General features: G+C 42.1%; 2 protein-coding genes across 2 annotated transcripts; both read right to left on the reverse strand.

Annotated features, from left to right (window-relative positions):
- Positions 1-1,980: 1,980 nt before the first annotated feature.
- On the reverse strand, positions 1,981-7,311 carry LOC144194583 (uncharacterized). Its single transcript, XM_077713746.1, has 2 exons — positions 7,022-7,311; positions 1,981-5,357 (listed from the first exon to the last, which is right to left on the reverse strand). Exon 2 carries the CDS (start codon positions 5,229-5,231, stop codon positions 3,465-3,467), a length of 1,767 nt encoding a protein of 588 aa, XP_077569872.1. The 5' UTR covers positions 5,232-5,357; positions 7,022-7,311; the 3' UTR covers positions 1,981-3,464.
- Positions 7,312-11,717: 4,406 nt separating this feature from the next.
- Positions 11,718-27,121, reverse strand: jph3a (junctophilin 3a). The gene is made up of 5 exons (XM_077713614.1): positions 25,811-27,121; positions 20,021-20,801; positions 17,592-17,716; positions 13,728-14,965; positions 11,718-13,275 (listed from the first exon to the last, which is right to left on the reverse strand). The coding sequence occupies exons 1-5, from the start codon at positions 26,190-26,192 to the stop codon at positions 13,195-13,197; spliced, it is 2,607 nt and encodes an 868-aa protein (XP_077569740.1). The 5' UTR covers positions 26,193-27,121; the 3' UTR covers positions 11,718-13,194.
- Between the last annotated feature and the right edge of the window lie 35 nt (positions 27,122-27,156).

Genomic DNA, 27,156 nt, shown 5'->3' on the forward strand with positions numbered 1-27,156 from the left:
CATACAGTATGCAGCATTTTGCGTGGCCACAGTTGCATCCTACCACCCGGCTGTCAGAGAGCCAGAAAATTCACACATTGATTAGTAACACTCTTCATGAAATAGAGTTGAATGTGGTAAAATCTTTGGCTAGGAGATAACACTACGGGAAAATAAATGAACTTTTAACCAGACTATGGACTGACCCCTTTTCGGGAACCAAGCTGCTTAGAAAGCCACAGCATACTGATGATTTAGGAAGTGGAGAATGTGTAATGGAAAAAAAGCATTACCGCACATTCTCGCTTATAAGCCGCATTTGTAGAAAAATAAAACAAAAATGAGGACTGAATCAAGGGTACTGCTTATAACCAAACAATACTTACATCGTTGCTATACTTTTTCACCAGTAAATGTCGGCTTGTATGTAGAGGTACCACTGTATATAAATGCACTGTGACAAAAACAAAGACGACTGACAATGTTTAAATCTTATGTTATTAATATTAACTTGGTTATTCCATATGTGTGTTACTATATCATTAATTCCACTAGTTGTTTTAAGACATTGTAAAGGTCAATTAATCAATTATATATAAAGGGCAGCTAATTCTAAGTGCCTACCTCTACTTCTAAAAATAAAAAACAGACCACATTTAAAAAAAACAAAAACAGCTGACTAACCATGACGGCAAAGCATCTCTCTTCAGCGGGGCATTGTGTAAGAGAGCCAAACAGCTAGCCTCAGAAAGCAATCACTGTGTTTTGTGTCGAATATTTCTTCTTGCAGTTAGATAAAATTTGGTTGAAGCTTTGTGGCCCGCTGGCAGCATTGTTGCTAAAAATGTGTAGTTACATGTGCACCATAATCCTAATAATCTCAGTTTTTTTCATGTGTTGGCATCAGTGTATACCTGGGATTTGCTGCTGGCTAGAGGTGAAATCGGGTCGAAAAATATCGAGCCTGACCAGATTCGGTGAATTAACTTGATTTGCAGTACCCAGTCCGAGGCCAACCCAAAATTTCATATTTTATTTGTGAGGATGTACGTAAACATGTTTTTTTAGCTGATAAACACTGACATAACATGGAAACCAAGCAAACACTGTGCCTGCCACTGTAGGGGAGAGTGGGGTTTGCTGTCACATGTATCACTTCATTTTATCAATATGTTCCAATGAGCACATCTTGGAATAATTATTCATTTGTTACAGGGAGGCTTGGTTTGGATTTCACATCCTTTTAGGTTTTTTTTAAACAGTGACTTTAACTGTTTTATTGTCATTCTAAGACAGTCAGGCTGTTTGTGACTACCATTCCCAAACTCTGTGGCATTGCTTTTCACTTTCCTTATATGCACATATTATTGCTTTTTTTTTGTTTCAGCCTTACTGGACAATCATCGTTTGCCAATGACGGCAATACACGCCCAAACCATTGTGATTTAGATCCACAAATACTTTGAACATCTTGTGCTGTCATCGGCAGCCACTGTCATACCTGTCAACCTCTGCAGATAACTGCCCTTATAAATGATTATGATTCCCAGTACAAACCCCACAAAATACGTACAAACACCGTACAACACATGTTTACTCGCGGTAACTCGTTTCTTACTAGGTGCCTCCTCCATGCTTGCTTCCATGATATTTACTCTATGTATATCTACGCATGCGCATGTCATCCTTTATCAATATTGCCGAACGCACGGCTAAAAAAATGGAGGATAATTTTTGCTGGTATACCGTGACAATAGTAACGATCGATGACAGTAGCGTCGTTGGCTACCAGCCTACGAGACTATCTGGATTTTAGCCAAAACGGTCTTGTTGAGATCGCTTTTCATAAATATTGGCGATTTTTTTAAATTTATTTTTTCCCCGTACAAAAGTCGGTGTACGGCGTACATGATTTGAAATGGTAAAAAAAACTATAAAACGTACAAGTTGACAGGTATGCACTGTTTAAAATGTAGATGTTTTTCCAGTAAAGAAATGATCTAGGTCCAACATCTTTTTAATGTGCACAATCTTTTGCTGTACCACTTCATCTTTTGACTTTAATCTTGAAAATCTTAACAATTAATTTGAAATATTTCATCGGACACGATCATCTGCAACTTCATGACAATTAGAAATCATTTCAACTTTGTCTTGAACAGATATTTTCACCGGGAATACACAAAATTACTGTCAACTTCTGCATGTGTCCCTACATTTAAAACAGCTATTCAATGTAAAACCTGACACAATAAAAATGAATACCAGCATTCATAAAATCCATATACACTTTGATATTCCTGAAGGTGGTTTATTTTACATGTGCGCACAGTTAAGAACAGGAGTCTAAATTGTATTTTTTTTCTTCTTTTTTTAGGTTTCAAGCCTAATTCATTGTCCATGATTTAAATTCATCAAACCATTGGTTAAATATACTGTAAAAAGTTGTACATTTCCGTCAGTACAAATAAAAGTACGTTACATCTCGAGGCTGTTCGGAGTCCAGTCCACAAGTATAGATGAGGAATCTTGAAAGGATTTACTAAGCCTCATGCCTTAGTTTTAACCTACTATAGTATTTTCCTAATTCCTTACTAGTGAACATTGTTTGATAGTTTATCAGCATAAAAGTTCAAACAGAAACTTAAAACTCTTGCAAAAATACCAGCAAGCTTACTCATAAAAAATAAAGCAACAAAACTACATTTTAAATGTTTACATGAGCGCGTACACACAATCTATGATAACAGGGTAGACTATTCAATGAATCAGTAGTTATAAATATTACGTTGTGCATTTCTATAGCACATGTCAAGTGTTCTTATGACATGATAGGTATTTGTTAGTTACCAACTGTCATCTGTTCAATACAAAGATGCAACAACACTTTTTTTTTAATAGGACATAAGCTATACTTTTCACAAATCCACTTTAGTTTTTTGTTTTCCTCTGATGGTATTCTTCTAAATAAAAAAAAAAAACCTATAATACAATAGTGAGATTACGTGTGATAAATACTCATGCACAGACAATACTATCTATGGTCTAAAATGCGAAAATATACTGCTGCACAGGGCTAACACTGTGCACGGATGGGAAGTAGTCGGCTATTACAAAACATCAACTCAATAAAACAAGATCCGTGTAGAAAAACAAAAGGCACATGGACGTCATATACAAGAGCATACACGTGACAACTGTCTTGCCACCCACAACACAGTATACAGTTAAAAGAACAGATGCAATAACGTCACATGCAACATTTGGGAGGATGGGGAGGGGTAGTCCCACACATGGTGCTCATCAAATGAAGCTGTCTCTACTTTTTACATCACACAATCCTTTTTTCCCGTTATAAACCGCTCAAAGAATCCTGATCTTGAATTTCGCCTTTTATACTCAATTGGATCCGCCAGCAGTAGATACTGTACAACAAGACAGATAGAAAAGGTGAGCGCCAAGTCTGTAACACATCCAGGAATCGATCACGGGATGCAGGGCGCTTCTGGGAAACTCTCTCCTTCGGCAGTATGCTGGACCGTGTGTTCCTGTAGAGCGGCGAGGTCGACAAAGCGCTCACCACACCACACGCATTTAAACTGCGTCTCCCGGGAGTGAACGCTCTGATGCTTAGCCAGGTGCTCGCGTTGCTTGAAGCTCTTGTCGCAGCTGGCGCACTTGAAAGGTTTCTCCCCGGTGTGGACGCGGCGGTGGCGTTGGAGCTCGGACGAGTACCTGAAGCGTTTCTCACAGTCGGGACATTTCAGCGGTTTCTCGCGGGTGGGGTCGCAGCGATGCTGGACAAACTCTGAGGAGGACACAAAGCGCTTGTCACACAGAGAGCATTTCAACGGTTTCTCTGCGCAGTGAGTGTTTTGGTGGCGCTGAAGAGTGGAGTTCTTTTTGTAACCCTTGCCGCACACATCGCACTTGTAGGGCTTCTCTACTTCCCCTCCGCATTTGTGCCTTAGCAGTTCCCCGGATTGGCTGAAAGACTTTTGGCACGAGGCGCACTTGAACAAGCTTTCCATGCCGTGCACCTGCTGATGGTAGAGCAGGTGGGAGGGCTGAAGAAAGCCTTTGTCGCAGAGGTTACACTTGAAGGGACGCTCGGCCGGATTTTTATGAGTGCGACGGTGGCGTACGAGGGCGTACTGCTGCTTGAAGCTCATCTGGCACTCCTCGCACTGGAACGGTCTCTCCTCGGAATGAGTGCGTTCGTGCTGCCGCAGGTCCGACGGGCGCTTGAAGCTCTTGCCGCACGAGCCGCATCGGAAAGGCCGTTCTCCTTCGGGCTGGCATTGATGGTGCAAGAGCTCGGAGGACTCCTTAAAGTGCATTTCACACAGGTTGCACTTGAACAGGTGCTCGCCCGAATGGGCGTACATGTGTCGCACAAGGTGGGAACGGTGCTTAAAGCTCTTCTCGCACACAGCGCATTTATACGGTCGCTCGGAGCTGTGCGTGCGTTGGTGATGGGCCAGGTGCGAGGACTGACTGAAGCTTTTATCGCACGTGTCGCATTTGTACGGCTTCTCACCCGTGTGCACCCTTTCGTGACGAGTTAGCTCGGACAAATGGCGGAAGGACTTGTGGCAAACTGAGCACTTGTACGGCCTATCCGGTGCGGAGGCTTCGAAAGCGGGCGGGGAGGAGGCACTGATCGCCGCTCCGCCGCCGGACGTCTCTCCGGCAGAAGGCTGCTGAGGATTGGCCGCCGACGAGGTGGGAGTGACGTTTCCAGATCCGGGACGGTAGGTTTTCTCGCAAATGGAACATTTCATGGGGTTGTTTCCGTTGCCGTGAGAGTTGTGATGCTGGGCCAAAGATGTGAGCAAGGAGAAACCCATCTTACACACGCCGCAAACAAATGGCTTCTGCTCCACCTGCACGCACTGATGCTCCAGGAGGTCCGTGGCTTGGCTGAAGATCTTCATGCACTGTGTGCATTGGAAGGACCTGTCCTGAGTCACCATACACTGGTGTTCGTGGGGGTTGGCCAAGTGGGATATGTCGTGGCCACACGCCCCACACTTGTGCACTCTTTCGGCCCCTAGCTGCATGGGGGCCTGTTGAGCTTGCACAACATGCTGTTGACCCAGTTGCTGCTGCTGCTGTAGCGAGGAATCTGGTTGCAGGACAACACCGTATACAGTGCAGGCCAGAGTGTCTGTCGACTGGGAAAGTGTGTGCACCACAGACGGGGGGGCCACTGTGTGCTGCTGTTGCTGTTGCTGCCATGCCTCCGTCATTCTTCCGCTTCAGGATTCGGAGCTAAGATGATGAGCTTTTGGAGGGCACACGGCTGATTGATTATAGTTGAAGGAAAGGTAACCTTTCTGTAGGATAGACACCTTCCAAGAAATAAACATGGACACCTGGAGGGGCACAAAATAATGTGAGAATTAAGGGACTGGCATGGTTACGTGACTGATTGTACGATGTAAGTTGCTTGCTGTTTCATTGTACACATCTTAAAGGCAGGGCGGCCCGGCGGATGAGTGGTTACCGTATCGGCCTCACAGTGGGGGACCTGGGTTCAAAGCTGGGTCGGTCCACCTGTGTGGAGTTCCAAAGACATTCACGGCAGGCTGATTGGACACTCTAAATTGCCCCTAGGTGTGTGTGTGTGTGTGTGTGAGCGTGAATGGTTGTTTGTCTCCTTGTGGCCTGCGATTGGCTCGCCACCATTTCAGGGTGTCCTTCGCCTCTCGTCAGAGGTCAGCTGGGATGGGCTCCAGCACCCCCCCCCCCCCCACGACCCTAAAGGATGAACCGGTTCAGAAAATTAGATGAGATGAGACATCTTAAAGGCTGTGAATTCACGAAGATTGGCACCATTGTAGTGAAGAAAAAATAAACCACATGCCCCCGGTGGAGCGAATGGTTAGCGCGTCAGCCTCACAGCTCTGGGGTCCTGGGTTCAAATCCAAGTCATGTCGATCTGTGTGGAGTTTGCATGTTCTCCCGGGGCTGCGTGGGTTTCCTCCGGGTACTCCGGTTTCCTCCCACATTCCAAAAACAAGCACGGTAGGCTGATTGGACACTCTTAATGAAAATGCCCCTAGTTGTGAGTGTGAGCATGCATGTTTTTTTGTCTCCTTGTGCCCTGTGATTGGCTGGCCACCAATTCAGGCTGTCCCCATCTTCTGGCCCGGAGTCAGCTGGGATAGGCTCCAGCATCCCCCGCGACCCTAATGTGGATAAAGCGATTCAGAAAATGAGATGAGATGGGGGACAAAATAAACCACTTAAACAAATAGTGTCAGAGACTTTCATTCAGCTTTTCTATACATAATATAAACGACTTACAGACAAAATACCCGTATGGCAATGACAGTTGTGCCGTATTATATATTGTTATAGTATAAGTATATACTATATAGTATTGTTAAATGCATCGTGTGATGATGATAACATTTGCGCGCATCGATCAGATGTCGTGACAATGCAACTATCAAATAATACGACTGTGTAATAATATCGTACGACATTCACAGCCTGCCTGGGTCTATTTCCTGAACCATTTCTTCCTGCACCTCAATGTATTGACGGGTTCGCCGAAGCTAAATGCGCTTACTTTAAAGAGACAGCTCCAGCAGGCTAATGGTCTCAAATAGGAATATAAATGAACGCCGTTTTGAAGGCAAAACTGGAGCTACTAGCTGCGGTAGCTAACAGCTAATGCCCCCCTGACGTTACTTAACAAGGGGACCTCCTTCACTATTATGACAGGCTATGTGCGCCAAACTAACACTTCCGAGACTCCATTCACTAAATTCAAAATCCTGCCCGTGCAATTAATTAATTGTCCGTGACGACAGAACATAAGCAGCCGCCACTTTTCCCGATGTCGCGTTTTCCGGGAGGCCACCATTCGATTGGCGAGTCTAGCGTTAAGATAGCCTCCATGGAGAACTGACCCCGAATCTAAACTAGGCCTCCGCCGCCGAGCCGCAGGGAGAAAATTCGTCTCCAGAAAACCGAGGTTCTCTCGTCTGCAAAGGTCACGTTTTGTCAACATTCGTTCACCAAAACCTACCCGGGTCACTTAGTGATGATTTTCACTCCTGTCTTTGGACCGAAGCCGACGGCATTGTGAGTAAGTGGAGGGCGGATGACCGGCGGTAGCGGGGATGCGGTAGAACCTAGACGCCATCCTCCCAGAGACGGACAAACACCGGAAACCACAAAGCGATCTCGGCTACAAGCTGCAGCCGCTCCACCGAATACTTCCACCAGAGTCGACGAAAAACAATTGGAATTGGTGATAACGACTCGTAGGGTTGGTCCCAAGCACAAGCTAACAAAGACGACGAGGAAATGGAAAGAAACGACAAATGTAATGGCTACAGAGCGCCACCAGGGGCCGCTGTTTTAGACAGTCATGTCGACACAGAGTCATTGCAATCTCACTCGCGCTTGTAGTCCAACACTCGCTGCATATTTACATTGCTTTAAAATATACACTCATTTATATCTTCATTAAAACACTCGGCAGAAATAACTCATTGGCTGTCATTGACTAACTTTTGTCGGAGAGGGGATTAGGCTGGGCCGCAGGGAATTTTCCATCTTAACTTCCGAGGACAGGGGTGGGGAACCTATGGCTCGGGAGCCATATGTGGCTCCTTTAATGGGTATACATGGCTCCTTTGGTGGCTGTATATGAGTCACCTATAACCTGTGGTAAAATATGGGAACTGCTGGTGAGAGACCTAAGTCCCGAACGCACCAACGGGAGCGCCACGACGGCACTGTGACGCCGACTCAAATTTTTCTTCATTATACTCATCTGCAGGCATACTCTCATTAATACTCATTGATTAGCAACAGAGAAAAATGTTCTCAAAAGAGATGTTTTTTTTACTTTCAAAATGGTGAAATTATTAATGAATGCAACATTTTTCATTTATTTTTACTTTTAAATTCTGAGTACGGCTCTCAAGGAATAATGTTTGAAAATATCAATTGTTTATTGATCTCAAAAAGGTTTGTCCTAACCCAGATAACTATGGACACCAAGCGGGGGTGTCAGGTTCATTAATAATTACCTTCGTCCGTAATTATCAATAACTGCAGGAAGACATCTTATTCAATTATTGACATTTAATTAAATAGAAATGGATACAACAGATAAACAGCTTCCGGAAGGGAGAGTTACAGCAAGCGTCACCGTACGACTTCCGAACGTCTCCTCGAATAGACATTTTCGTCCTATTCTTATGGTCACAAGTTACAGAGTTGTTGATCATTCCATCACGTATGAGTAAAAACAACATCTGGGACTACAATAACAATCAAGGTATTTTACTAATAACAAAAACAGGGACTAGACCTAACAACATTTAGATTAGAGTAATTATACAACCTCCTTGACCTAAGAATCATATAATATAATCATAATCATATAATCGTTACATACAGAAAAACCCGAAGTGTACGGTTACATAACGATAACAATATTCTTGTTATTGTCCGAATAGCCCTGTCCTCGTCACCAAGGGCCCACCAAATCTCAAGGACCGAGATTGGGTGGATTGTTTGTATAACCATCCTGGAACAGGCTGTCTAGGTTAAAGATGACTTGGCGTGACCTTAAGACTTTTGAAAAACAGAAAGAGAATGATTTAACAAAGTAATGAATTAATACAAAGAAAAGAAAGAGATTGATTTAATAAAGAAATGAATTAATATAACTATTATAATAATAAAACAGAATAAACCCAACAGGGGGACACCTTGAATTGGTGGCCAGCCAATCGTAGTGCGCAAGGAGTTGAATTAGTAAAAACTAAAGTCTCTTTGTTTTTAAAATAAACAATTTAGCAGCTTTAATCCCATTTTCCTATTGGCTAGAACACTGGCATAGGGCGCCTTTGCGAACTACAGTAATACCTCGAACCATGAGCTTAATGTGTACCGAGACCGAGCTTGTATGTCAATTTACTCATATCTCAAATAAATTGTTCCCAGAGGAATGAACTAAATACAAATTAATCCATTCCTACACTCCAAAAAACACCAAAAACAGGATATTACATTGAAGAAACAACTTTTCTTTGTTCTAGTTCACTACCTACTCACAAAGTAACAAATACCTATCCAGACGTTATCATCTTTAATACTAAAATGTGACATTTTTCAGTACAGACAGACGGTAGACTTGACGGCAACGCGCTCGTAACATAACTTTAAATTTAACTGAAAGGAACTTAGATTACTATACACACTTAAAAGTAAGTTTTAATCTTACATTACACTAAATTTAAACCTTGTGCGATAACCGAGGCAAAAATATTTTTAATGTATTCCATAAGAAGGATCCTACCATTATTCTCAAGCACCTGAATGATAAGAAATTTGCCAAGACTAGCTAGTCATGGTAAACAACTCCATATTTGGAAGTTCCTTCTAAACTGAGAAATGCTCACTAATATTCAAAATAATGCCCACTTGCTTGCTGGCAATAACAAGTCAGATTTCAAATCGTGTGCTTCATTTGTTAAAGCCTTTTGCTGTTGTTTCACAACACACCTTGTGACTCTGTTTACAGTGAGGTGAAAATGTATTTTCTTTTACCTGTGTTTTTTTGCATATTTCTCTCACACAAAGGATTCATTCAATCATTCGTTTTCTGAAACACTTTATCCTCACTAGGGTCACGGGTGGTGCTGGATCCAATCCTAGCTGGAGTGCATGAACTGAGGGTCAACTGCTGGTCAAGCAGCAGTATTCAATCTTCCATCAATTTCAGCAAGTCGTCCTGGTCTGAAGGCAGAAAAGCAGCCCCAGACCATCACACTGCCACCACCATGCTTCACTGTTTTGATGCCATGCTGAGGAATTTCTTTTGCCAAATATAACAAGGCGGAAAGTTCAACTTTTGACTAATCAGTCCATAGAGTGTTCTTCCAAAAGTGTGAGGGATCATCAAGATGTTTTTTGGAAAACGTAAGACCAGCCATTATTATATTCTTTTCCGACGGCAATGGTTTTCGCCTTGGAACTCTGCCATGGATGCCAGTTTTGTCCTGTGTTTTTCTTATAGTAGAGTCATGAACATTGACCTTAACTGAGGCCAGCGAGACATGCACTTCTTTCGATGTTTTTCTAGGTTCTTTTGTGACATCGTGGATGAGTCCTCGTCGTACTCTTGGAGTAATTTTAGCTGGCCGACTAGTCCCGGGCAGGTTTGCCACTCTTCCAAGTTCTCTCCATTTGTGGATACTGACCGCCAAAGCATTGGAAATTGCTTGGTAACCTTTTCCAGAATGATAGATGTTCATCTCTTTCTTTCACATTTATTCTTGAATTTCTTTGGATCGTGGCATGATGCTCTGATCTTGTAGCCTACTTCGCTTTGTCTGACACATTCTATTTAAGCTATTCTTGAGTCAACACATGGTGTTAATGAGGTGTAGTTGTGGCCTGTGAAATTGAGCTCAGCTTTCCTACAATCGGGATTAATCACAGTTATTTTGTGATTTAACAAAGGGGGTTAATTCGTTTTTTCACAGAGTGCCACAAAAATTTGTCATTTTTTCTGCCTTGGTAAATACAATTATCATTTAGAAACTGCATTTTCTCTTGGCTTGGGTTGTCTTTGTGTTATACTAAAATTGATTTGATGGTCTGAAACCTGTCAGTGTAATATAAATATGCAAAAAACACAGAATCCAGGAGGGGGTGGGGGGGACACTATATCTTCAAATCCCTAGAACAAAAAATTCGTACACGGCGTTGTAGGTATGAGATCAAGACACATCGCTTATAGGAGACAACATCGTTAATTCTGACACAGCCTACAGAAATGAAGCAATCCGGACAAAGATAAAAAAAACAAAACGGATCTATTATTTGGGTGATGGTGGAGGGATGACATCTTTCATAAACAAAGAATCAAAACAATAACAACTTTGCAGGTTGCAAATCGACTTTTAAAACACGGAAATCTTTGCCTAAACATTGAAAACTGTGTTTGAAGTATATTTCCCCAATGTTTCTCATGTTTCTTTAATGTCTGTTGAAATATTAGAGACAATAAATGAATGATTGAAGTGCAAATCTTGCGTAATAAAACAGTACGTAATAAAGTAGTCACGCGTTATCCTATTGTGAGGACATTCATGTGCATCATTTTGGAAATATTTTGAAGGGAAGACAAAAGCAAACAACCCTCGATAGGTTGCATCTGAAAGTCAGGGTGAGGCAAATAGAGCCAACATGGGAGAAGAAAGGTATCAAAATTTAGAACTAAATTAGAATTTAGTTTGGTGTTATAGATTCAGCTTATCTTTGAGTGTGTCTGCATTTGAATGCCAGTTGATTTAAATTTGTTTTTTTATGTTACGAGCGTGTGGCCGTGCAGAAAATCCTGCTAATTTTAGGACTATTAAACACATTTCAGTGCTATTAAGCCACTAGTTATTTGTTACTTTGTTAAACGATGGCGAATTAGAACAAATCGAAATGTTTTTCCAATCCACTATCCTTTTTTTGGTGTTTTTTTTCAGATGGTTGGAACGAATTAATTTGTATTTAGTTCATTCCTATGGGAAACGTTCATTTGAGTTACGAGTAAATCGGCATACGAGCTCAGTCCCGCAACGAATTAAGATCGTATCTTGAGGTACCGCTGTACATTACTTAATGGTGTGAATTTTGTGTACCACTGTTGTAAAACCAAATGTTTATAAACAGTGTCGTAACTGGCAATAAATACATCACAACAGGGCTAATATTTCAAACATTTTATTAATTTCTCGACATTAACAACCTCATAAACCAAAGCGTAAGAAAGAGCATGCTTGGGCATGCAATGATCTCACAACATGATGATGCCACTGGGTGCGAAGTATAAAACATATACTAATAGTAGAGACTTTGTTTTTATATCATTCATAAATTCAGGACATTTTAATATCCACTGAGAGTTAAAAGCTTGCATTTATTTCACACTGCTCTCCATGTCTCATCTAGCCTTGTGTTACTTAATAAAAGAGAGACGAGAAGGAAAGACTTTACAAAGTGACACCAGATTGAGCAGGCTGAACAAACATGCGGAAAAATCTTATCCGGCCCAAAAAGTGTCAGGAAATGACACTGTAGAAACCCCACTTTCCCAATTTATGTGGTCCAGAGGGTGACTAAGAGACAGAGTCAAAACAGTGCATGCCATTCCTGGTTAAGTGGGGGAGTGTAAGTTGTGTTGACAATTTCTTCTCTCTTCTAAGCCTGGCATCAGTGTATGTTTCATTGCAGTTCACATGAAAATTAATTGAAGATGCTAACTGAATTAATATGAGGCACTCTGCATTCACTCTGGCTTGCAAAAATGTGTCAAAGTTGAATAATAATGACACATACACATATTTAGTATAATTAGTGGTCATAACATAACAGTCTGGAGGCTGTACAATGGGAGAAGACAGAATTCCTCTCCGTATGTTAGCAGTTAAAAGTGTCATCAGATTGGTTGGCGTGCGAGGAGTGATGACAACAAAGTTTCATGAGAATAAGTGTAGGTCTTGAAAGATTTGGATGACATTGAAAAAAATCAGAAGAAGACAAAATAGTGATGTTAAAGGGATTGACGATGCATTTTAACACTCCACACAACCTCATGCAAAAGCTTCAAGTGGGTTTAGAATGGATTAAATAAATAATGGCTGAGCCCTTTAAATGATCTACTCTTGCAGCATAGTTCTGTATGTAGCGCATTATGTGAATACTATATGAAATTGGAAAATGGGACCAAGATGGCAAAAGGTTGAAAGACAACATTTTGTTTTAATATGCAGTCAAAATGTGTTTTGTGTTCTTGGTTAGCATGTTATATGATAACCAGATTAATGCTTTTCTCTGGAGGGATGGAACATGGAGCAAATCTGCCTGTGACAGTCCATATAACAGTACGCAATAGACACCCATGCATATGTGTCCAGAAAATGCCACAATCATATAAAGCTGCACTTTTTAACTTTAATATGAATCATAATCAATTCTCTCTTAATGGTAATGCATTACTCCATCCCCAGAACTGTAAATAAAATGAAAGAGGAAAATAAATGGTGACCATGCGGGAACTTAAATGGGCCTCTTCATCGGCCCTCTGTATCTTTCATCCAGGCTGTGGGCTCCAGTGGAAAAAGCAGAATGTCCATTGCAACAAGTAAGAATATAATTTAATGCAGTACTCAGAACTGTTTCATCTTAAATAAAGAAATGAATGAAAAGAATGGCTACTCCAATATTAAGTAAGATGACCATAACCACCAGAATGGAGCTGGAGCCCTAGAAGACGAGAGTATGAAAAGAAGAATTAGTCCACCAGTGTAATGCCGGTATAATGTTTGCACCGTCTAGAACAAGTGAATACATTCCTCTCCTTGCTTTTTAGATTTTAACCAAATGGGTCGTTTCAGACTACGAGGATAATTTACATCCGACTTTTCAAATTTCCAATCTTAGGTAAAACAGTATTTTTTGTTGTCTAGTAATTGTAATCTTTTTGCAGTGTTTTTATACATACTAAACCTTGATTAAATGTCACACTGTAGTACATCCAACCCTTGTTATGCGTATGATCAGAATAAGGTAAGATACATTCATTATTTTTACTTAATTTATTTCCACAACGAGGTGGCTTATATGCGAGTAAATATGGTAACAAAAGCACCTTCCCTTTCGTATTGTAAACAAAATCATTACAACTTGACAAAAAAGCGAGACAGAAAAAGACTTACTGAGTTTGATTTGAGTGGGAAATGCTCTCCTTCCTGCTCCAGTGTGATGGGCTGAGACTGAAGTGGTGGGGAGAGGGTGAGGTCCCTATGCAACGGCCAGTCCTCCAACTCCGCCCCCACGCTCAAGTTGTCCAGCATCTGGACTGAGTCCACAGATCGCTCTCTAACTGGCCTCAGAGCTCGGGATCGCAGCCTATTGTTTTTGAGGAGTGCAGGCGATTCCTCAGCCAACCCCTGCGGTATCTGCGATTCCGGACACTGAAGCCTCATGTCTACCGTGTATTCATTCATCATCTCCTCATCTTGCTCCGTGAGGCGTGAGTGGGCAGGGCTCCACCTAAGGGTGCTCACTGCAGTCCAACCCTCGGCGTGGCCGTCTTGCCTTTGGTCAATTACAGCATGCTCATTATGCTTGTGGTTGGAAGGATTGTGCTGCTTTAGGTGCTTGGAGACATTTTTCCGAAAGCAACTGGAGGCCACGTAGTCGTTGGGGCTGTGATTGGCAGAGATATGATCTTGGGAGTTGTGATTGGAGGAAGCATGTTCAGAAGTCTTGTGATTGGACATGATATGATCCAAAGCCTTGTGATTGGACGAAATGTGTACCTGCCTATAATTGGAAGAGGCATGCTCACAAGCCTTGTGGTTGCTAGATGAAGGATCCCATGTTTTATGATTGGATGATGTGTACTCCCTCGACTTGTGATTGGAAGAGGCATGCTTGGAGGATTTTTGGCTGGACACAGAGTTCTCCCATGCTCTGTGGGAAGACGAGTGCTCCCAGACTTTATGATTGGACGTTGATTTATCACGTACCTTGTGGTTGGCCAAAAGGACGGGATCGTGACCATTAACTTGTCCCTCCTGCTCTTCTAGTAAAGAGGGCGTTGTTGAACGGCTGCTACACCCTCGATCCGGGTACACACCATCCGTCCAATTGTTAGAACCTCCTTTCAGCGGGTTCGGATCCCGTGATTCCCCCAACACTTGAATCTCTGACCCGCCTTGATCATCCACGGCACTCTGTCTCATGAAGCAAGCATTTCTGGAACGATGCACAAGTTTGGTAGGGCTCCGAGTTGGACAAATGGGGACACTCAGCACAGGACTGAAATTAGGCGTTGTTACAGGCGGTGTCGTGTCCGGAGTACATAGCTCCGGACTGTCTGTTCCGGTGGAGATGACCTCGTGGTCTTTGTCCTTGGCATCCTGGTGCTGAGGCTTCTGACATCCCAGCCCTAGAAAAACAGTTGGATAATTACACCAGTGAAGTGAACTGGCAGGAAGTCCCGTTGATCTCATTATGTGGACAGTGTGTGTTTGTGTGTGAATAAGGACAAGCGTCAAAAGCATGTATAATTTTACATAAGATGCAAACAAATTGCACAGGCAGCGTGTCCTTCAACCTAAAATAGGATTACATTGTATGGAATAAAAGGTGTCTCTATCTTTAGACCTTTCTCGACCTTTCTATTTGCCAGGTGGACACATGGTCGTGGAGTTTTACACAACATGCAAAACAATGGAGGATTAGAATTTGCTCCGTAGCTTCATTTCGTAGCGGACCCCTACAGACTTCTTGGAGATGCATAAACATAAATCATGTATATATACAAAGGTGGAAAAAATTGAAAATAAAAGATTGATGTTACTATGCACAGCAAAATTTGAAAAGCTATTAGATTTTATCACGACCTTTGAATGAATTAATATTAGATTTTACTATTCACTATATTTGTATAGAGGTCATTGATTGTGTAGTTCTACATTCGCCTGACATTGGTGGGAGCAGCATGGGATGGACTCACTGGCGGTGTGATTGTGAGTGTGAATGCATGTCTGTCGATGTGTGTGCCCAACGACTGACTGGTACCCAGTTTAGGATTCAGTCCACCTATCATCCAAAATCAGCTGGGATAGGCTCCAGCGCCCCAAAACCCTGATGAGGATTAATGCAGTTGAAAATTAAATGCTGAATGAATAATTGTATACATTAGTTTTTTTGGTTTCATAAATATTTATTGAATTATCTCCAGTGTATATAATTAAATTGAATACCTTAATTACTATATTTTATAGGTACAGTAATACCTCGACATTCGAGTGCCCCGACATACGAGTAAAATTCAGAACAAATATTAACCCTGAGATACGACACAACTTTTGAGATACGGCCATTTGAGACAGCCAGTTGGCCAGGGCGCGAGACGCTGCTTTATGATTTCACCACACTGTCGTCTCCTTCGCCGTATCTTGCTCGTGCAAAGATCTCTACGAGCACTGGGCGGATTGTTGCATTTTTTCTTTTTTTTTTAAATTAGTCAGTGCAGAATTAAGAGAAACACAATGGATCCAAAGCAAGCCGGTGCAATGAAGGGTAGTGCGAAGAAAAAAGGCGTATGATGACAGTCGCTATTAAGCACAAAATAATCGCTAAACATGAGTAGTATACACGTGACTGAGTTGGCTTGTCAATACGTACAGAGAAGCTGGAAGTGTGCCCCAAACGTCGCGGTGGAATAAATGAACCTGTTTGCCTTGGTTATTGCACAAGAAGGTTTAAATTTAGTGTAATCTAACATTAAAATGGGTGTGTATAGGAATATATGTTAAATATGTTACGTTACGAGCACATCCGTCAAGTGACTATCTCTCTCTCTTTCTCTCTCTTTCTCTCCCCAACCACGTACTCCACGTTGTATAAAATAATGCCTCATTTTATTATTAAACATCATAACCACTACTTATTTCTTTCTCTGTTAGTAGATAGTGAATTACAACCAATAAAAATGTATTTTTCATTATAATATCCTGTTTTATTTTTATTATTTTCAGAGGGTTGGAACAAATTACCGTATTTTCACGGCTATAAGGCGCAGATAAAAGTCTTATATTTTCTCCAAAATAGACAGGGCGCCTTACAATGCAGTGCGCTTTATATTTGGACCAATACTAAAATTGTTATCACGATAAAATAAAAAAAAATCAGTCGACTCTACTGTTTTCCCATAGAAAAAGTACTGCATAGTGACTGCTGGGATATGTAGTTCTTTTGTCAATACACCCAATGGATCGTGGCCTGTATACATCGACATCAACAGAGCTTGACGAAGCTCTGTAATTAACGTTGGAAAGTTACGCTAGCTACCAGCTAACTACTATTTGCGAATGGATTGTGTCCACCTGGACGAACGTATTAAACTCAGCGTTTTCGATGGACAAAGCTGTATTTAGTTCATTTCTATGGGAAACGTTGATTTGAGATACGAGTAAATTGACATGCGAGCTCAGTCCTGGAACGCATTAAGCTCGTATCTCAAGGTACCACTCTACAGACGCTCCCCTACTTACAAACATTCAAGTTACGAACAAGAGTACCATTTATAAACAGAAAGATCCAGCAGCAGGACTCAAATATTGAACGTTGCACAAAGGTTGCAAATCAGTTGAATGATGCCATACACTGCTACCGCATTTATGATGAAAAAAGGAAGAAAATAGTGGAATTGTCATTAGATAGCTTCTTTTGCCCAGTTTCTAGTAAATCTCTCTCTCCTCTCCGATGTATGTATACAGTACTGTATGTATTTTCTCCATTTTATTAAATGTTTTTTTCAGTACAAACCAATGCTGGTTACTTATACAAGCCTTAAACAAACAAATGCACTTATACAAACCTTCAATATACTTATATAAGCCTTAAACATGAATTATAATACAAAATATAGCACTGAATCAACTTACGAACAAATTCAACTTATGAACAAGCACTCGGAACGTAACTCGTTTGTAAGTAGGGGAGCGTCTGTATATACATTTACTACCTTCATGGCTATCATAATGGATTGTGTATAGAGAACTCACCATTGTCGTAGATCTCAAAGGAGGGTGAGAGCTCTTTTGCTGCCATCCGGGACATTTGACATTCTTCCATGGCCTTCTGTGCAACTCTTTCAGCTGCCTCTGCCTTTCCACGTGCGTGGCTCATTCTGCTTACAACATTTAGAAACAATTCACTCATATGGCTTGCAGCTCTGAGAATATGGAAAGGCATTCTGACTACTTTTTTTGTGATAAACTGCAAATTATTATTTTACTGTACTAACCAATGAAGTGCAATAATTGCATGGATCCCAATATGGCGGCAAAAGGAACAAGTCCCAAGCACAAGTGCATTTATTTTCCATAGTGGCACAAGCATATGACTCTTTATTCATTTCAAATAGGAAAATTAGGTTGAAAAAGCTATTCTAGTTTTGGCGTAAACGTGGTGTGACAGCCATTTTTCAAGCGTCCAAAACCTCTGGAAAATCTCATGAATACGACCAACATACAGATAGAAGGGGTTTCTGCCATGCAAGCTCACTGTTGCAGGCCAAAATTGGATTGCCAAATGCAACACCTGATTTGTGTATGATTGGTTCCATATTTTAAACAATTTTAGGGAGCCAATATGTGAAAAATCGCTTAAAAAGCCAGAATTGCACCCCATCCCCGAAAAAAGTCGGGCAGACAGGTGGACAAACAAATTCCCATGAACTATTGGACGATTTAGTGCTTAGTAAGGTCCTTCATTTCTGTTTGGGGATAGGCAACTCCAAAAAATGTCCATTCATTCATACGTACTGTATATTCATTCATTCATTTTCTGTACCGCGCATCCCTGTACAGGTGATGGGAGTTGCCGGAGCCTATCCCATCTAACTTTGGGCGAAAGGGAGACTATCCCCTAGACTAGTCGCCAGTCATAGAGACGATCATCCGCACTCACAATGATACCGGCATCAGTGTAAATAAACACCTACACCAACGTACTGCATACAGCAGGGAAAGGGAACCTATGGCTCGGGAGCCATATGTGGCTCTTTTGATAGGTGCATACGGCTCTCTGATAAACTGGATGTAAAATAAGGGGAGAGCTAAGTCCTGAATGCATCAGTGGGAGCGTTACGTGAACATTGTGGCGCCAACACTACGTCTAGTGCAGCTTTAAAAAAAATTCATTAGATTCTTCTGCATGCATACTCCCATTGATTATCATTGATTAGCAACAGTGCGGCAATGTTTTCAAAAGACCCCAGAGAACATTTGTACTTTAAAAGTGGTGATTTTACTACGAATAGCACACATTTTAGTGTATTTTCATTTTAAGTTTGGAGGCTCTCAAGGAATAACATTTTAAAATATGTATTGTTTATGGCTCTCTCCGTCAAAAAGGTTGACGACCCCTGTTATACAGTATACAGTAATCCCTTGATTATTTTGATTAATGTAAACCAGGCATGGCTGCGATAAACGAAAAACGGCTAGTAGGATCACCCCTAATTAAAAAACAATAATAATAATTGTGAAGTATGAATGTATTTTATGCTTATTATTATGTCTTTTGGTTTATATAGTGTAGTCATTAGAATAGAGTTTTGCATGACCCAGTGGAAACTTCCATCATGACACCTTTTAGTTAGGGGGGTGTCATCTATCACGACACTCCCATTTCTTTGTTTATTTCTTCCCGCCTATAGTTTGTACCTAGGTCACATGACCCTTTGTTAATAAAACTAGCTCAACTGTTGGAGGTAGGCAGGGATTCGAACTGGTCAGGCTGGGGGATGGACTCATCTCCCAGCGCTGGCTACTCCCGACCCCTCCCTCAGCTGAAGTCTTTGAAAATCTCATCAAGCTGACTCTGCGTGTGCTACCTCTGATCCGAAGTTATTGAATGTATATGGTGTGAAGTATGAATGTATTTTATGTTTATTATTATTGTCTTTTATTTTGCATAGTGTAGTCACTGGAATAGAATTTTGCACGACCTAGTGGTGACTCCCGTCACTACCTCTTTTAGTTAGGGGGGTGCTATCTATCACGAAACCCCCATTCCTTTGTGTATTTCCCCGCCTTAAGTTTGTCTCTGTCACATGATCCTGTGCTAATAAAACCAGGTTGTTTGTAGGGAGTTGCCAGGAATTCCAAACGGTCATTCAGGAAGATAGACTATCTTTCTGCTCTGGCTATTCTGGCGTCCTCCTTCATATGAGGTGGTTTAAATTCTCATCACGACTGGCTGTGTGTTTCCTCTGCTCCGATATTATTGAATGTACATGGTCTTAAACCTGACATATGGTTCTAAACCTGACAATAATTTTATGAGAAGAGGACGGGGGTAGCTTCCGTGTGGATTTTCACATTTTTATGAACTTTCAAAAAATGTAATTAAAAAACAAACAGAAAAAAAATCTGTGATAGTTGAAGCCGCGATATTCGAGGGATTACTGTACGGAAGGATAGAATACCTTGACATGGCAATCTCAGCTTTCTGTTTGGCAATTTCCGCAGCCTTTTCTGCAGATTCCACAGCTCGATCCACCTTCTCTCTGATTTTACTGGCTCTTAGTGGAATCAGATTCTTCCGCTTCCCGCTCACTAACACGTTCTGCTTGTACTTCCCCTCCTCTTTGGTACCGTCAGGAAAGGTGGTGCATCCATACCCATGCCTTTTGTTCCCTGCCCATTCACCAGTGTAGTGAAGGCCGTCCGAGCGTCGACTTACGCCCCAGCCAGCCCTGTGGTCGCTCCGCCACTCACCTGCATACATTTCTGTAACAGTCGCATCTACAGGCGTGCCGTGTTCATTCTCACTAGCATTGGAGTGGATGTCGGAGGCAGCAGAGCTGACCGTACTCATGCCGGCTTCGCTACAGAAGGAACTTTGTTTGCTCAGCTGACTTGCGAGAGAGCTTTTGGATTCTGAGCGCCGTAGTTTTAGGCCATTCAGGATGGATTGCCGGAAGCGACCTTTCCTTTTTCTCTGGCGCTCAGCTTCACTTGGAGCAGTGAGTGCAAAGCCTCCTCGACCCACAGGACTGCCAGCCAGCCCAGCCACCACGCCGTCCGTGGGTGTATGGGCAACACCATCCTCAAGCGTGGCCGGTGGGCTGTGACTGTGCTCAGAACGGAGGGAATTTATGGAAGTTCGCAGAGGGAAGAGGATGACGGCCGCCATGCCGTATGGCACACTTTGCCGCACACCGTAGCCATGACGCATTCCACCCAGCCACTGGCCTTGGTAGGTTCCTGGCCCAGAAAGAGATATGAATAAATAGTTAAACAAGTGAATTTCATTTTTATCACCGCATAACTTTTATTACGATATATCTTTACGTATGAATGCCTCTAGGTACGAAAGTTTTAGGTTATGATTTTTTTTATATGCAGTTTAGTGACTTGAGATACGAAAAAGATCCAAGTTAGGAAATCACCCAAAAAGTAAATGAATTTCCTTATTCATTATTTTATTTTGAATTCCTTTATTAATTGATTAAAAATTACAAATGCTACGTGGCACATATTTTCACACACTGTCCTAACTGTTGAATATATTTTAACCAAATAAATAAAACTATTAGATTGTCCTTTCTCTTTATTTGTGCGTACCTATCAGCGGTTCAGAAAATGAATGAATTCTGCGGCAGATGGATATTGTGACATAGAATATCTCTCAGGGATTTTTCCCCCATATCAAACAGACCTAAAATGTATGATGCAGGCCCAAGAAAAACATGAGTTTCTCCTTCTTGAATATTCAGGAAATGCCTTTAAATGGCATCATCTGACTTTTCATTTTAGGCCAACCAAAAGGCTAGCAGTAGCCCCAATTGACACCTTAAGTTATTTGGCTTGATACTGCCCCCTTGCATTTTAAGACAAAAGACAACAGTGCAAATACGTTTTGCAAGGGCTACTCAAATGAGTACCAGGAGATTGTGTGGAACTAATTCAGCGGTCTTAAAATGAGTCTTCATTGCTGTCATCCTCTGCGTCTCCACCACTATCATCTGTTTTCAGCATTATAAACGATGAAGTTGTTGTTGATGCATCTTCCTGTGTCTGATTGAGCCTGGCTTTTGGTCATATATACCAGTAGTTTTCTTAGACAGGTGAATATACTGAGAGTTGGACATGGTAGAGACAAGACGCAGGCTATATGGTCTTTATTATATTGGTATGTGGCTATCTTAGCAATAGATTGTGCTATATTTTTATTCTCTCTGCTCTTTTCATATTTGTCAAATAAAGGTTGGCTGAAATTCTTAGAGCATTTATTTCATGAGTAGTTCGGTCCTTGAAGGTGGCTTGACCAAATGCAGGGAAGAGTGGAATGGAGTGCTCTCACAAAACTGTAATAACTGAGGAAGGTTTCTTCAGAAAATAACAAGGACTTAGACATCAAATAACAAAATCAAAACTGACGTGAAAGACATGGGGTAACGAGGAATTTGACATGGAAACATGCCATGGTACAAAGAAGCAGATGATGCGTTGATGACTAACAAACACAGGAGGCTGAATAGACAGATACAGGTTGATAACAAAGCACACTCAGCTGGTACAAGGGAAGCTGGTGGAACGTAAGAGGCGAATAGCCAAAAAAAAAAACAAATACCGCAACTAATCCTAACAAAGAAGTCGAATCTTGGATTCAGGAGGACCAAAGTGTGCTCGTCATTAGTTTAAAACCTCATCCTAGTAAAACATTTTTCTCTGTTGTCTCTCGAGGATTTGTCCAGTGCACTCTATTTCTCCCGCCAACTTTTCGAGCATGGCCAGTTCATACAAACGCATAAACATTTTGCTATTGATCCCTCTTCACAGATTGCCATTTAATGTTGTGGATGTGTAATTACTTTTTATTGTAGTATACTGAAAAAACAAAATCCAGATTAATAATGCATGTTTATGATTGAAGACTGACAAATATTTTGAAACAAACATGTAAAATCAACCCTAAATGAAATCCTGTGATGTATGTCAGATTATATCTGGCTATGGCAATACGTTAGATCATAATTCTATTTAAAGTCATTTATTTACATATATTATTACCACTCCGACTTGTCTTCATGTTATCATTTGTTTTATTTTAAGCCCTTTTTAAAATGTTTGTTTTTTCAGGTTCATCCATGTTGATGTTTTTAAATGTTATACCGTGGAAAAGCTCTGATTTTGAATGTCAAGACACAGCTCATTACGAAGCCCCAATGTCTGCTTGCAGATGCTGTATGCACAGCAGTAAAGGTGCACTAAAAAGAAATATGTTAAATTAATTGCATTAGAGAAAGAGAAGAACAAGGAAGGTACGTGGCCTTGTTTCCCTGGTGGTATACTATTCGGCTATATCTGTTTATAATTAGTATGTAGAATATAATTGGGACACAGAAAGTGTCCCAAATACACAATACATTATAATCATTTCCAATTACAACACACAAACAGGAAATCAACCTGAAAGCATCTTAAAGAATGAAAACATCAGAATAAGATAATAAAAAAAATAGTATTTGATTAATCGTTCTTGCCCCTTAATGGTTGCTGTCACACACTATTGTAGATTACTTCATTCATTTTCTATATCGCTTATACTCCAATGGGTCGTGGAGGGTGCTGGAGCCCAGAAGCTAAAGCAGGAAAGCCCAGACTTTCCTCTCCCCAACCACTTCATAAAGCTCTTCCGGGAGGATACCAAGGCATTTTCGGACCAGCCGGGAGACAGTGTGTCCTGGGTTTGCACCTCACCAGGCAGGTATCGTGGAGGCAACCTAATCAGATGTCTGAGCCAATTCATCTGCCTCCTCTTGATGTGGAATAGCAGCGGCTCTACTCCGAATCCCTTCTTGATGACTGGGCTTCTCACCTTAACTCTAAGAGAGAGTTTAAGTTTGATTTATTTAAGCAGAGTAAACCAGAATCAGGAATCTTGTTCTTTCGGTCGGTGGCCTATAAACCACAGTGACCATTGATGAGGGTAGAAAAGTAGATTGACCCTTACGTAGAGACCTTTGCCTCTTGCCTCAGCTCCTTATTCGTCAGGATGGACTGATGCAGAGTCTGCATCACTGCAAAGGCCGCACCGATCAACCTGTCAATCTCCCATTTAGTTTTTCCCTCACTCGTGAACAAGACCCCGCAAATCATTCCAATGAGTTGGAGATCTCGGCCTGATTAAGCCAACAGAAACACATCATCAGCAAAAAGCAAGGAGATGCAATACTGAGGCCATCAAACCGGACTATCTCAACGCCACGTCTTCGTCCAATATTCTATCAATAAAGGTTTTGAACAGAAATAATGACATAGGGCAGCCCTGACAGAGCCCAACCCCCACTGGAAACGGATCCGACGAACCACCAGCTACGCAGAATATACTCTGACGCTGGTTGGACCCCGCATACCCGTCCTTATATTCCCAGAAGATTTGAACCCAGGACCTCAGAACTGTGAGACCGACGTGCTAACCACTTGCCCCACCGGGCCGCCCCCTATTAGTGATCCTGATTATTAATTTCCGGTGGGATGGAAGTCGGAGACATGGAAAACAGACTGGATAGGTGCTCTCGAAAACTAGGGTTGGTGACCGCTAGTATTAAATATGTTTACATTATTGAAAGAAAACCTTTTCATGGCATGTCCAACTAAATCTTTTAAAAAGCACTACCATAATCAAATCCGGGCCACCATAACAGCAGCGGGGCACTCCGATCACTGCTTCACCACCAGGTCACAAGCTTCTTTAATTGGGCCATATTTAAAGTTTTTTTTCTCATTTGCGGTCAGCAAATACAAACTGGACACCCTTGGTCTTCTACACAAACTAGAAAAATTCAAATTTACAGTATACACTGAAATGGCTATGCTATGTTTTACATATTCCTATATTTGCCTATGATGAAAATTACCACCTCACTTCCAGGCATTAACCATTTTCTTAACTTTATTATGTCATAAAGACACAATTAACTGTCTAGAAGGATCATAACCTAGTAGCAAAATCCATTAGATCAGCCTAATGGTTGCTATTATAACACTGTTACATCGACAGGAGTCGAAATAAAACTTTTGTTTTAAAGAGATGACTCATTTTCGTTGAGGCAAAAAAAACTACATTTAAGTTTCATTTGTTATTACACAAGCTGTTATTTTATTGGATAATATTTTTTGTTTTTGTAAAAACTTAACTGGGGTGTTTTTTTAAATAACTTTGAAGACATTTGTGCATAAAGCTATTTTAATGTATTTTTTCCACCACCATCTGGAGTTCCTGTTTAACTGACCTGGATGTGACCAGGAGCTGTCAATGGTGCTGAAAACAAGCAAGCTTATGCTGTGAGGGCCTGTTCACTCAGCCCCCAATTCATGTCCGCTTTGGCACTCCTGTGCGTTATGTGCCTAGATTTACTGGCTTGGAGAAAATGTGTCAGCTCGTGCATGCTGTACTCGTCTGTCGGCGATCCTCCACGTGAACGGAAGACCACACCAGACAGGACGTGTAAAGCCACCCCCCCCCCCCCCCCCCCACCACACACCTTAAACTGAGTTTATATTTCTAGTCATGTTGCTTCTTGTAACACTAACTTAACATTAATCACCCTCTTTACAATGCAAAAGGCTGTGTTCAATTGTCCATCTTTTCCTGAACTCCTAACATTGTTCTATGCTTGGCTTGCACTGCAACACATTAAGTGGCCTACATTAGACTAAAGCAGGGGGAAGACTGTGTGTGTGTGAGAGAGGGGGGTAGCCAATCAGATGACATGAGAGCTGTGCTGTAGTCTCTAGTGACATGCTGACCTGATGTCTTTGCGTAACCATGACAACTTTATAGCACAGCCTGTGATGCTGAGCAGATGGGCTGTGTACATCAGTCTTTTTCCACTGTATTTTAGCTAGTAGGTAAATTATTTGATTGGAATGTGTCCCACATAATATTTAGAAGTTGCAGATTTGACACCGGGATCTATAAATGGCTCAATCGCCATAAACCTTTATTACTGATAACGTGTGAAAGTGCCCACTGAGTCATTGTTTTTGTTAATGTGAATGTTTTTGAATATTGGGAGGGTCCCGGAGATGACCCACGCACGAGTACATCCAAATCCCAGCAGGCAGAACTGGGGTGCCGTGCTTCTGAATCCTTCTGAATCCTTCTAAATTCTTCTGAATTCTGACTTTTCAGCTTTCAGCACCCAAAAAGATTTATTGTACGAGCAGTTGCTAAGTGGTAATATCATGATGAAAATCAACTTTACCTCCATCAGAGTAGGTTTCAGTTCCATATCCATCCTGGAGGCCGTTGCTCCACGTTCCCTCATAACGGGCGCCGCTGGCTGTGCTCTCCAGCTGTCCGTATCGACCTTTGAACCCTTGCGTCCATTCTCCTCGATAATCCCAGCGGCCTTTGCTCTCCACTCCAACGCCGTGCCGCTTGCCCTGCGCCCAAGTGCCCTGATAGCTGTTTCCACTGGGCCACGTGTATACACCGAGGACCTCAAAGCCATGACTCCATGCCCCCGCGTACTCGCCTTGACCCTGCGGTCCCGTGCAAACCCCTCTGCCGTGGGCTTTTCCCTGTTCCCAGCCCCCACAGTACGACCCCCCATCATCAAAGTCAAACCTGCCTCCAGTGGACATGCATGAAACAGGTTTGACAAATCCTTAGAATGTCAAGAAAAAGAAATGCAAAGATCTGCTCCGCTCAGCGTGGCAAGTAAGGAGGAGGCTTTGTTCGGATCAGGTAGCGGCGGAGGAACGGGCGGGCCCCTGACTTCCTTGCCTCCAAATGTGAAATCCAGTTTCCTGTTAGGAACAAGAGGAAGGCCTTACAAGCATCATCTGTTGTAGAAGAAATGGAAGCTTCACATATATATGCTCAGAGAGACGAAGACAGGCGTCGTAAGTGTTCTTTCCCATGGGCAAGCATGCTAACGGCACTCTTCATCCTCGTCAGTATCAGTACCACCCTCACCCAGTCGGGGAGGCCGCCGGCCCGTCGTCTCGGTCCTGCGGCGAGGTACCCCAGACAAGTGTGGGCTAGGCTTTTCCAGCGGTCCCGCAGGCCTACGGAGGAACGACGACAGCGGCGATTGGGCTCGGCTCAATTAGCCATCAGAGCATCCCAGCGTCCCTCCTGCGCCGGCAGACGTGGAGATACCAAATTGACATCCTCCCGGACTGCTACGTCGTTGAGGAAGAAAAATGACAAGAGCAGAAAGTTGAGGAAAATCTTTTACATTGTAGTGCCTAGGAAAGAAACATTTAGCCTCGGCACAGACTGACAGGCCAAAGCCGAATGAAGTGTGATTATTTCCTGTTTCCTTCCTCTCTCTCTCTCCAGTCTGCACAGGAGGCTCTCTCCTTAGGGTGTCAAGAGAAGCAAGACAAAAATATTCCTCTGCATTGTCCTCTCCATCCTTGTGTCCCCTTGCCTCTGAATTGTTGTTGTATCCCTCAGTTGCACTCAGTGATCTGCCCTTCTCCTGATTTTTAGCGCTCGGAATATTTCTCCTTCTATCTCTCGTCTCCCTTGTATCTACTCATTGCAGGACTATTCTACCCCAGCCAATACCCCTCCCCCACACGCACACATACACACTCT

Source organism: Stigmatopora nigra, chromosome 3 (assembly GCF_051989575.1).
Source record: "Stigmatopora nigra isolate UIUO_SnigA chromosome 3, RoL_Snig_1.1, whole genome shotgun sequence".
Lineage (NCBI taxonomy): Eukaryota > Metazoa > Chordata > Actinopteri > Syngnathiformes > Syngnathidae > Stigmatopora > Stigmatopora nigra.